The sequence below is a fragment of the Electrona antarctica genome, assembly GCF_951216825.1.
Source record: "Electrona antarctica genome assembly, chromosome: 20".
NCBI lineage: Eukaryota > Metazoa > Chordata > Actinopteri > Myctophiformes > Myctophidae > Electrona > Electrona antarctica.
In genome coordinates, this window is record NC_136801.1 from 9190904 (window position 1) to 9204101 (window position 13198).

Consider the following 13198-nt stretch of genomic DNA (forward strand, 5'->3'; position numbering starts at 1 on the left):
TGGCCATGGCGGGGTTAGTCCAGATTCGACCTCAAGCACCCTGCCCCCTCTGTACAAGAGAACCCAATGCTGACGTCACGGACAAGGTCTGTTCGTAATTAAACCCATATTGAGAAAGTCTATAAATCCATCCCCCGGTCCGTTTCCCTTCCCTTCGCCAGTTGCGTGTTGGACATTGGTTGAAGAGCACTCATCTAAAAGGACATAAGTCAAACTTTAACCAGCAACCGCAACAGAAACCTTTTCTGTGGAGAAAAGCACACAGCACTATGGCCGAACTGAAGGTAATCAATCAGTTATGTTTTCTTTCTTTGCTTCCTTCAATCAGCATAGCCCTTTTCTGTAGCCTGCTCATTTATGAAATATGCAGAATAGCCTTGGCTGCACAGTGAATGAAGAATGATAATGTAAAAGTAGCCTATGTACAGCCTGTGCGTCGTAGTATGTTAATTAAAAGTGTATCAACTCTCTACGAGTTGAAGTTGTTATTGTAGCCTACATGTTTGTCCACCGCATATCGGTGGATAATCATCATTTGACACTGACAGTGGCATGTCGGCTTGCTGAGGGGCGTTCCCTACAGACCAATCACAGTGCAGTATTCAGCAGCTGCCCAGATGTGGTCGGCTGCCTTGAAAAGTTTGTAGCCTACACTCCCTTGGAATGCGTGCATTGGACTTTGTGTTATGATGATTATATATATATATATATTTGTCAAATAGCCTACCACAAAATCAATATTAAATGAAACAGAAAGGAGAGGATTATGTGTATATCCTATACCCTATTTGATTTATTTTCAACACATTTATGCATGTTTGGTATAGGCTATAGTACAACAGGACAGCACACAGTCTGTGCTTTTTGCAGAGCAGGAATGACTCAGCAACATTTATTTGGTTTGTACATGGGCCACTTTGTTATAAAGAGAGGGGATGGCATCAGTGCAAGTCCACTGACTGACAATTTTGGATAACAGCATAATAACTGAGATAACTTAACTGAGATTCCAGTTGCACCAAAAGTGTTTTGGCAGAAATATTATATAAACAATGCCATTTGCTAAAATGCAATTGAATCAGCCCATTCCCAGGGCGAGGTTCTCTGCGAAATCATCCCAAATATTGAATGGCTAAAGGGGGAAAGAACTACACAAAACTAGAACTGATGTGAACATGATTCTATCATTCTAATTTGAATTAACAGGACAATAATTAAACCTTAATTTGATAACCAACATGAATAATCCATATTCTGCACAGTTTGCACATTATTCATCACTTATTCTTATACCTACATCAAAATCTTCTCTGTATTTCAGTACATGAGTGGTTTTGGGAACGAGTACTCATCTGAAGATCCTCGCTGTCCAGGTTCACTACCTGAAGGACAGGTAAGTGGTAACTCTGTCTGTCTGTCTGTCTGTCTGTCTGTCTGTCTGTCTGTCTGTCTGTCTGTCTGTCTGTCTGTCTGTCTGTCTGTCTGTCTGTCTGTCTGTCTGTCTGTCTGTCTGTCTGTCTGTCTGTCTGTCTGTCTCTCTCTCTTCTCTATTCCCCCATTATCTGTTTCTCTCTCTGCCAGTGGTGGAAAATAACTAGGTACTTTTACTCAAGTACTGTACCTTTTTTACTTTACTCGATTCCTGAGCCTGACGACCTCATCATTCCCCATATGTGTCCTGTCATTCTACAATGTACTATCCAAATCAAGGCAGAAAAACAAAAACAAATATCCAATCTACAAACCCACAGCGTGTAGATTGGCTATTTTTGATTTTGACAATAGTATATTTGAATACAGGACTTTTACTTGTATTTGTACATTGTGGTATTAACACTTTTACTTAAATTAAGTAAAACATTTGAGTAACAACACTGCTTTCCGTTTCGTCTCTTTCACGTACCCATGAGTGCATGTACACATTAGCAAATTCACAACGCTCAATTGGTTCGTTAATTTGTGTCATCTTTCATGCCCTTCATTTCATCACCAGTGAATTACATTAAACACTAATTGATTAACAAAACAGACACATAGAAGAAAGCTAGGGTAGGTACCCTCACAAAAAACATGCAGTAATCCTGGTCTCTAAACTGCCTCCCCCTGGCCAGCCGAGGCGCCTGATGGAGGGGAAAGGAACTGGTTGGAATAACGTGTTCCTTCCACGCGCTACGTCCAACCAGGGAAACTCCCCCCTGTCAGGTGTAAAGGAGCAACTTGGACACTCAGGCATGAAGGAAGCATGAGTTCAAGTCCGTTGCTCTCCCCATGTCCCCCATATATGGGGACTAGGTTGGCGGAGGGTGTGTAGAGCCCAGGATCACATTAGATAATTGACACAGGGGTGAAAAATGGGTTATAAAATCGTGGGATAAAAAATATTTAAAAAAAAAGAAGAAAGCTGTGACAGAGCAAGTGGACTGTTTCTACATAGTAGTACTATAGTACTAATTATACTATATTATGATGTTAAATCACGTAAAAAGGTCATACAGTAACAACTTCAGCCCTATATACATTTCGGCCATTTTAAAATAGCCAATCTACAAGCTCACAATGCGTCGCGATGCGACACATTGTGAGCTTGTAGATCAGCCATAGTATTTTCAAAAGATGTTTATACATTTGAAAACATGAAATGGCACATTCTGCACAATGAGTAATTTTACTTTTAGTACTTTTTTAAAGTACATTTTGATGCTTTTGTGCTTTTACTCAAGTACATTTTGAATTCCAGACTCCAGTCCAACAGAGTAGTTCTATATTGTAGTATTTACATAGGCTACTTACAGTAAGTAAAAACTTTGAGTACTTTTTTCACCACTGACTGTGTCCCCGCATGCAGAACAATCCTCAGGTTTGTCCCTATGGCCTCTACGCTGAGCAGCTCTCTGGCTCCGCCTTCACCTGCCCACGGCCAGCCAATAAGAGGAGGTAATGTGAACCATACCATACCATACCACCTTTATTTATATAGCACATTTAAGTTGTACCAAAGTGCTTTACAATAAACAATAAAAAAACTTCAGACAGAGAACCATCTCTGTCTGTTACAGTGTACCCGTCCCAGATCACACGCATCAAGAGGCAGAAAGAAAGCGCCTAGAGCAGGCGTCTCTTCCGGGTTTTTAAACAGCTGGTGGATGCAAATGGCGGCTTCAACTTGTTAAAGCCTTCAAGATGGTGGGAGTATTGAGCATAGGCATATATAGGTAGACACCCCTTTCGGCTCTGGAGCGTATATATGCTCAAGGGAGGGCAAAAGATTCCCGAGATTCCTTGCGAAGCCCCGCGGAAGCATGAGTGTGCGTCACAGAGCGCATGTTTGGGTCTGTAAGTCCCGGACAAGACGCGCTGTGATTGGCCAGTAATCACTTGAGTGGCAGCGTGACGTAGCGTGCCTTCCACTCTTCCGGCGTACTTCCTCTCCCAGTGTAAATTATTCCGCCCTCCAGTCGACACACATCACTCCAACGAACTGGAGCGGCCAATGAGGCATCTATTTTTTTAATATCTATGGTATTGAGTTCACAGGTTCTGTTGGGAACCTGTGAACTTAATACTGCCACCATCTAGTGGAGTCAGGTTATCAAATTGTAACGTCGGCCAAAAAACACAGAAACTCTTTTCCGACGCTACAAGTTGACGCTACGACGTGATCATCATTCCCATCCACCAGCTGTTTAAAAACAGGAAGAGACGCCTGCTCTAGGTGCTTTCTTGCCGTCTCCGCGCGTATATGCGCCCGTGCTCATTGTGATTAGACCTCATTAGATAAGCCTCCAGGACAGCAGGGATTATTGAAGCAAGTCTGAATTAGCGTCCAAATCTGGTATTGCAATAAAGGACACTACTAAACTGTAGTGCACATTCTTCCAAATGTGAAACTATAGTGCGTCTGCTCTATTATCCTGGAAGGAGAGTGTACTTCCAACTTTCATTGAAATTAATATTATTATTATTATATTAATATTAACTCTATGGATTAGACTGGTATGCCACTATAAAACCAAACACGATTAACACATCTTGTTAAAATATAACAGTGTTCTATAGAATAAGCATGATTCTTTCTCTTGCAAACTTTGTGAAAAGTTTATTTGCAAGGTGTGTTCGTTCTGTTGATGATTTCAGTTGTCCCTGGAAATTTCTGTAGCAGCAACACACATATACACGCACGCAAGCACGCACGCACGCACGCACGCACGCACGCACGCACGCAAGCACCCACGCACACACACACACACACACACACACACACACATATATACCGGTATATATATATATGTTCAGAGTTCAGTTAGTCATTTTAATTCATGTTTTACATGACGTTCGTGTTTTTTCATATTTGTGTTTCTTTTGGTCCAGCTGGTTCTATCGCATCCTGCCCTCTGCCAGACACAAGCCTTTCACCGCAGAGCCCTGCGGAGACTTAACAGAGAACTGGAATGAAGTGGAACCTGATCCTAATCAGGTACTTGGATGGATGGACATTGGGACAGAAACCTATGCATATAAATTGATATTGCATCATGTGTCATTGTGTACCGTGGTAGGTCTACTATGTAAGTGGTGGATAAGCACATGCACACATCACACCTTGTTGTTCTTACATTGCAATGTCTATAAATATCTAATATCTGCCATATTTCATAATTTACTCTATCTGTGCAATGCCATTGTTATATATTTCTAACTGGTTCGACTCTTGTCTCAAGCCTGACCATGACAGCAATGCAGAAACCTTTTTGTGAACATACTTGGCCAATTACGATCGTAATTGGCCAAGTATGTCTGGTAATCGATTCTGTCTGGTTCTGCCACCACAACAAGGTCCTGTCCTAGTTGAATAACGTGATTATGTGATTCCTGTTATATAGATGCGGTGGCTGCCATTCACCATTCCTAAATCCTCGGAGAAGAAAGTGGACTTTGTGTCTGTAAGTGTCACAGTTACAGAAGTATAGTTATAAATAGTGTAGTTACAAATGTGTTGATTTGAGACTCTTTGTCTGCATGTCTCAGGGACTTCGGACTGTCTGTGGTGCTGGGGACAGCAAATCACGCAATGGCATTGGCATTCATGTGTACACTTGCAACACTTCCATGGTTGACAGGTCTGTGCTCGATACATGTGTGCATGTGTGTGTGCGCCTATGTGTTTTTGGCTGTGGGACCCTGGTTTTTATGTTATGTTCCCTGATTATCACATTTCTTTTGTCTTTATAGGTGTTTCAATAACTCCGATGGAGACTTCCTAATTGGTCAGTCCAACAATGAGGATTTGTTTCCTCTACTCTTCCTCTTTCCTCTGCCCAGTCCCTGGGTGTTTTTAAATCTCTCCTAAAGACCCACTTTTTCTCCCTGGCTTTTAATGTTGCCTGAAAATGCATATAACCTTCTTATACCATGTTTGTATATACTTTGTATATACTCTCACTTGTTGCTTTGTTTTTTGTTTTTGTTTTATTTTCTTTACATGCTCTTGTTGTTGCTCTGTTCTTGTTTACATGCTCTTGTTGTTGCTCTGTTCTTGTTTACATGCTCTTGTTGTTGCTCTGTTCTTGTTTACATGCTCTTGTTGTTGCTCTGTTCTTGTTTACATGCTCTTGTTCAGCACTTTGGTTTGTCTTCGGTCAATGTAAATGTGCTATACAAATAAACTTTGATTTGATTTGATTTGATACCAAAACTTATAAACTTATATTTTCTGATGATAGTATTGCTCAAAGCCCCCCCCCCCTCTCTCTCTCTTTCTCTCCCCCCCATCCAGTACCCCAGAAAGGTGAGATCCTCATTACCACCGAGTTTGGGAAGATGCTGGTTGAGCCCAACGAGATCTGTGTCATCCAGGTGATTTGTTTGCCACTGCCTGTGTGAAAAGAAAATGTCATTTTGTAGCCTGAGCTATGGATGTACCAACCTATTATATAGCTACGTGCATTGATATTGATACATGAGAACAGGAGGCCTCATCTCATCTGTACCTCCTTCTAAACATGTGTTTTAGCAAGGGATGCGGTTCAGTGTCGATGTGTTTGGAGAGACCAGAGGCTACATACTGGAGGTGTACGGGGCCCATTTTGAACTCCCAGACCTGGGACCCATAGGTATGTGTGTTTATGTAAAGCAGTGGTTTTCAACCAGTGGTCTTCAGGTTGAATTTGAAGGTAGGGAGACTGTTCCAGTGATGGGAGGCTCTAACAGAGAAGACTGTTTTACCAAACACGTACATGGTTGGCACTTTGCAGTCTCCTCTGGTAGTTGCCCTGGTTGTTCTGTCCCTTCGATCTATGAACTGTTTCAGTTGTGGAGGTGCAAGTCCATTCAAGATCTTGAAAATGAGACAAGCATCTGCAAAATGTTTAAATCTGTCAAAATTAAATAAGTCGTACTTTTGAACTATACAGTATATGGCAATGGTGGTAACAGTTGGGCTTTTGGTCAAGTGTTTTTAATGTCTGTTCTTTTCTATGGGGTTTAAAGTTGATCCCTGAGGAACTCCAATGTTACAGGGACACTTCACCATTTTTGCAAAAATATATATGTTAATGACGTTTAGAAGATTTAGAACACTTTCCTGGGGGTCTTTATGTGTGTAATATGTGGTTTATGTGTGTAATCTTTGCAGGAGCCAATGGCCTGGCTAATCCACGGGACTTCCAGTGTCCAGTTGCATGGTATGAAGATCGTGAAGTGTCCACAGGTTACACCATCATCAACAAGTACCAGGGAAAACTCTTTGCCTGCCAACAGGTAGTTTGCTTTTCACTTTCTTTATGGGTGTTTGAACGTGTGAATGTAAAAAAAACCCTGCACTCTCTGTTGATACATCTTGAATATGAATCACTTGGGCTCTGTACTTGGTCCACTCCTTTTTTACGCTCTACACAAAATCTTTTCTTTTTGAGATTGTAGATCTGCTATTTTTCACCTTCGGAGTTAGTAAGGGGGTCACACACACGCTGTTTTATTTTATTTTTTTCAATTATTGTTTTTACAGCTGAAGTCCTTGTCATGTCTATCAGTCCCTCATGGTAAACACAACATTACTGACTACTTTCCTAACATGCTGAGGAAGGCTTGACGCCGAAACGCTATTAATTTAAAAAAAGAAATCTCCCTCGCTCACTCCCTCTCGCTCTCGTTGACTATTCCTCTCCTATTTGGTGCTGCTATCTATCATGGATTGGCAATCCGTGACATGAAAACACGTATTCCTCCTATTGAGGGATGTGTGTAACCACATATATTTTAGGGCAAACATTCAGCAGAAATAGCAGATCTACAAGCTCGCAACGTAACGCATTGTGACCTTGTAGATCGTCCATTTCCCTGAGGAGATTTGGTGAGGGTAAGAGGAGGGGACCAAGGGGGACACTGGTAAACTAAATATACTGAACACTACTGCATATTGGTACAAGGTATTTGGAATGGTTCAAAATACCATTGCGCCGTATTGTGAACGAAAGTGAACGGTTCTTAACGGCTATGCACTTATTATCTTTTGTTGCCATTTTGTATTTTCCTTATCATATGGTATGCTAATTGGATGTATTGAGATGACATGTACTGTAACCTTTAAAATGCTGGGCTTAATGTACACTGTACCTGCACTTAGCAATATCGTCCTTTCATGTAGTTAATTTGTAGTACCTCACACCCATTTTTCTTAGTTGGAGTCAGAGTTGAGCTCATTGTGTTTCAACACAGTGTTTCAACACATCCCACAGTCATGTCATTTGTGGGCCATTATCATAAAGACCACAGCAATTCTAGCAGGGGACTGTGTTCGTCCACGTGCACATATTAGCCTAACAGTTGCGGTTGATGATTTAACGTGAAATCGTTAGCCGCTTTTCATTCAGCATGCTTCCGCCTCGATTCCCTCATATGGCTTAATCACTCATAATTAGTTAACGCATCTCTGAGTTACAGACAGCGTACCTGCATAGCTTTGCATAGTCAAATAAAAACCTTGCCCGAATTAAACATTAATCTCGGCATGCTTCACTCAGAGAATGATTTCCCCCTGAAACGTCCTGTCGTGCGCGTAATTGACTCGCCTCATAATATATAACAGGGACGGGGGTCTGTGTGTGTGTGTGTGTGTGTGACTGTGTGTGTGTGTGTGGGGGGGGGGGGTGGCAAGGTCCTTATATAGGCCTACTGCAGGCAAAGACAACATCAACACAAGGGTCTTCCCTCCTCAGTCTCTACCCTGTATGTCTTTCCGTGGAGGTGTGAGGGTGAGTCTGGCAGCTGCACCTGACCCTCTTCACCTGGAGTTCAACAGAGCCTGGAAACAACTTGAAAGAACCGTTTTTAGGGGCCGGGGGGAATGGGGGGGTCTGATCAGAGGGGGAGGAAGCTGCTACTGTCATATCCTGCTGTTTGCCTCCCCCACAGTGCAATGAAATTGCTCAAATTATTTGCTTGACTGGACCAATATGTTTGTGTTTTGTATGTCTGTGTGTGTGCAAGTGTTTCCTCTCTTCCCCCATCTCTCCATTTATTTTAATCGAGTGTTATTAGAGTTCTTACAACTGAAATGTCCAAACATTACCTGCCTTGGGGTCCACAAAGCCGCCCAATGTATGACAATGTATAGCCTACGAGCGTATGTGTGTTGTGCATGCTTTTGTTAAGTGTAGAGTATATTACTGGCTGCATATAATGGGTGTGTGATTGCTGATTGTACTCATATGTGGGGATATGCTACAGAAGTGTGTGTGTGTGTGTGTGTGTGTGTGTGTGTGTGTGTGTGTGTGTGTGTGTGTGTGTCTGAAAACCCACCTGTTCAGACTCCATCATGGCCCGTAGCACTTACCCTATAGCCCCTTAGATAGCACTTTTGTAGACTTAGATAGCATTTTATCCAGACTTATAGCACGTGATGTAGACAGCACTAGATATATACTGGAATATGTTTGTGTTTTGTATGTCTGTGTGTGTGCAAGTGTTTTCTCTCTCCCCCATCTCTCCATTTATTTTAATCGAGTGTTATTAGATTTAGAGTTCTTACAACTGAAATGTCCAAACATTACCTCCCTTGGTATGGGGTCCACAAAGCCGCCCAATGTATGACAAGTTCATTGCGTATGTGTGTTGTGCATGCTTTTGTTAAGTGTAGGGTATATTACTGTCTGCATATAATGGGTGTGTGATTGCTGATTGTACTCATATGTGGGGATATGCTACAGAAGTGTGTGTGTGTGTGTGTGTGTGTGTGTGTGTGTGTGTGTGTGTGTGTGTGTGAGCTTTTATCACAAGTGTATATTAGTTGTGAAGAGTGTGTGTGCTTGTGTGGGTCACATTGAAGGTAGCTGAAGTTGTAATGAATTATATTGATTTTAGTGCTGCCATTGAATGTCTCTTTGAAAGTGCCATTATCAGAACAGAGAAGCTATATAAAATTGCTGTGGTTTTAACAATCGAGATGAAGAAATATCTCCGTCACCCACTGTGGTTGCTCCCCTCAACCCCGCTCCGATGTGTGAGCCATAAATAATGCCCAAAGTTTGTGAAAGTTTGATTGTAAAGCCAATTACCCCATAATACCTGAAGCCTGGTATCTCGAAAAATGTTGGGTATGAAAGATTCCAAATAATGAAAGCAAGCGCACCCTATTTCAAAATACAGTCCTTAATCATTATCATCAGTATTCTCTCTTTCGCTCCCTGTGTCATGAAGTGCTTATTCTGAGAATTCGAGATTACAAAGAAATTGTTCATCGTTTCTTTGCCCCCTCACAGCTGAACAACTCAATTTGTGTCCTTTTGTGTTTGCTGCTTGCACGTTTGTGATTTGTGTTGATTTGTTCGTATAGGATTTCTCTCCCTTCAACGTGGTGGCCTGGCATGGAAACTACACACCATACAAATACAACCTGGATAACTTCATGGTCATCAACTGTGTGGCCTTTGACCATGCGGTGAGTCACTGTATTCAGAAATATAACATTCCCTGTCTGGTGGAAACCTTTGTTACGTTACTTTTCAGGAAACGGAGTAGAAAAAAAGAACCTGTTCTGATGGATCCACCATTGTAGTAATTATGTACGGTAGTTACAAGGTTATATAATACTTTTCATTTGTTAAGCCATATACCAGGGTCCAATGGGCACTATACAAAATACTATTTTTTCTCTACACCAAATATCTTTGCCAAAGATATAGCCAGTCTGAGCTCACACAGGCTAGTGTTCAAGTGGTTAAATATGTATAGGCCAGTCAATCTAAGGGCCGATTCATACTCCTATTTTAGAGCCGAATAAAAGTCGGTTCGGCGCTGTAGAGCCTACAATGTAACGTCATTTGAGGTTCGGGGGGGCGGGTACCGTCCTAAAGTCGGCTCTTCGGTGCTACTGCAAATTTCTGACGAGCCGAAATCATTTCGGCACTACAGCGCCGAAACAGCAGTAAAATAGGAGTATGCATCGGCCCTAAGATTTGGCCTACAAAAGAAATTGCAATAGTACGTTTTTTATGATCCTTAGGGTCATCCAAATAACATATTAAAATAGATTATTATATAAATTGTGGATCATGGTAAATTCAGGGGTTGAAAGTTGGGTAATAATAATAATGAATTGCATTTTTATAGCGCTTTTCCAAGTGCTCAAAGCGCTTTACAATGGTTCATTCATTCATACATTGGGAGGTGAAGTAGCGAACAGTCAACGCCAGCGTCCTCACTTCCCACATTCACACACCAATGGTGGCAAGCTCACACCGACCAACTCATTGGAGGCAATGTAGGGTTCAGTGTCTTGCCCAAGGACACTTCAACTTCGATGTGGACAGGAGTAGCCGGGATTCGAACCGCCGACCCAGGGATCATTGGACGACCTGCTCTACCTCCTACCATTGGGTACCCAATGGTACCCAATGGTACTACCATTGGGTACCATTAACATCCTATGGCAAACATTTCTAGTGGCTATGGCCTAATTTAGCCCAAGGGGTGTTTTTCGTGCAAAACTAATGATTGTAATGGACTCAGAATCATGAATAACCCCTAGTTTGACACGTCACATGCTACCCAACTTTCAACCCCTGAATTTACCATGATCCACAATTTATATAATAATCTATTTTTAATATGCTATATAGAACCTATTATAGAACAAATAGATTTAACCACTTTCAACCTGACGTCCATATTTTTGGCATATCAATAGGCAGAAATAAATAAAACAAAACACTTTCGCGTGAAACAATAAAGAATGATTGTTGAATTATATATTTTTTTCTTTGTTAACAATACAACATAAAAACGATACAAGGTTTCAGTGATGATTCACAGACTTGACTCAATACACAGGAATATCCTACACATCAGGAATAAAAGAGACTGGACACATCAGGTTTGTTATGATGTATTACCTCAGAGACATTGGATTCTGTCTTAGGGGCGACTCACACGGTCGCAACAGATTGATGTATGCTTGTTGTATACAAAGGGTGTGATACAGCTTGCCCCAATGCATTTCCAATGGGAGTCACATGGTTTGACACATTTGTGTTGTATGAGGGGGAGGGGGGCAGTCGAAACACAGCCGAAAGCCATACAACAGCTTGTAGTCCAAAATGTTGTATCAAACCGTGTGACTTCCATTGGAAATGCATCGAGGCGGCCATGACACTTACAACATTCATACAACAAGCATGCATCAATGTTTTAAAGGTGTGAGTGAGGCCTTAACCTGCTGTCCTAATAAAGTATTGGCACTCTGGTTTCAAGATTCCCTCTTCAAGTTCACTCCCGTGGGCCGGCACCGTTAAAAAGGACTTTGGTGTGCGTTAGCATCCTTGTGCACAGTGACCTCAGAGACAAAACATTTATCTGCATAAGCACCATGACATCATGTCGTCGGTTATCAAACCATGACATGATTGTCCAGTGTCCACTACTGTATCAGAGGGACTTTCTGTATGTGCAATATGATGTGAGATGCATGCTTGTTCCTGCTCATTCTGTTCTTATCTTTGTCTGCTAGGGACGTCATAGATCCACTGTTCTTACTGTATATATTTCTCTGTGTGTGTAATAAACTTCAGAAGATATGTGTAATAATTCGTTGTGTTGCCATAATGTTCTCCATGCCTGTGACTTGATGGAACCTCACCCACCACCCCTTGGTTTAGAATAGATGGAGACTTCTAGAGACTATAGATGGTCACCCAAATCACAACAATTTTCTTCTGAATGAACTTAAAATGTGAACTGATGACATAATTCTAATATAGGCTAAACCACCCACATTGACCTGTGATTCACCTGCAGGACCCGTCTATCTTCACCGTGCTGACAGCCAAGTCCACTCGTCCAGGTGTGGCCATCGCTGACTTTGTCATCTTCCCGCCTCGCTGGGGTGTGACGAACAACACGTTCCGTCCACCATACTATCACCGTAAGACCACAATGTCTCGCACGCATGCATTCACACGCACAATTGTGATTAATAATTGCAAAATACATCTCCACTTAACATTGGCCCATACACTATATGCACATCCCTAATCCATGTAGCTTGTAAGGTTTAGTTTAACCAATTTTGACCTGAGATCAGATTCTAAAAATGTCTTCTACATCCTGACAGTTTTCTGAAAAAGCTATGTTTCTATGTCCGTCGTTCTTTGATTTTTCAAAAATAGCAGACCTACAAGCTCGTAGCGCGCCACTCGGTGGCGCGCTATGAGCTTGTAGATCTGCTATTTTTCAATAGCTAAAGCATAACATAATGCCAACACCAAAAGGGGTTCCCAAGGCCCTTGGTTGAGTTGACCTGGTCTAGTGTGTATAGCGTTGTCATACCTCCCCCTGTTGTTGCTTTAGGGAACTGCATGAGTGAATTCATGGGTCTGATCAAGGGCCACTATGAGGCCAAAGAAGAGGGCTTCCAGCCCGGAGGAGGCAGTCTCCACAGCATCATGACCCCACACGGGCCTGACGGGGAATGTTTCGAGAAGAGCAGCACCGCCGACCTCCAACCAGAGAGAGTGGCGGAGGGAACCATGGTAACCACATATTTCATGAGAAAAGGGGTAGTAGGGGTGCAGTTACTCAAACAAATCTAGTAAATCGACTATTAGGAAAACAATATTATGATAGATTTCCAAAACTGGTGAAAATAGCACATCACAAGCTCACAATGCATCAGCTATTTTCATTAGTAAGTGGTTAATGACACTAA

At 41.9% G+C, this 13198-nt stretch overlaps 1 protein-coding gene across 3 annotated transcripts in view; it reads left to right on the forward strand.

Annotated features, from left to right (window-relative positions):
* Positions 1-13198, forward strand: part of hgd (homogentisate 1,2-dioxygenase) — a 29085-nt gene that overhangs the window by 15149 nt on the left and 738 nt on the right. The window contains exons 1-13 of one of the 3 annotated variants that reach the window (XM_079489113.1): positions 170-284; positions 1322-1393; positions 2846-2934; positions 4369-4474; positions 4881-4940; positions 5026-5117; positions 5230-5264; positions 5774-5853; positions 6011-6110; positions 6632-6756; positions 9830-9934; positions 12289-12415; positions 12841-13022. In XM_079489113.1, the coding sequence (XP_079345239.1) occupies positions 270-284; positions 1322-1393; positions 2846-2934; positions 4369-4474; positions 4881-4940; positions 5026-5117; positions 5230-5264; positions 5774-5853; positions 6011-6110; positions 6632-6756; positions 9830-9934; positions 12289-12415; positions 12841-13022 (1188 nt within the window). In that variant the 5' untranslated portion in view covers positions 170-269. Of the gene's footprint in view, positions 1-169; positions 296-1321; positions 1394-2845; positions 2935-4368; positions 4475-4880; positions 4941-5025; positions 5118-5229; positions 5265-5773; positions 5854-6010; positions 6111-6631; positions 6757-9829; positions 9935-12288; positions 12416-12840; positions 13023-13198 lie in introns of those variants that run through there. The other 2 variants (XM_079489114.1, XM_079489115.1) reach the window with 2 other exon arrangements.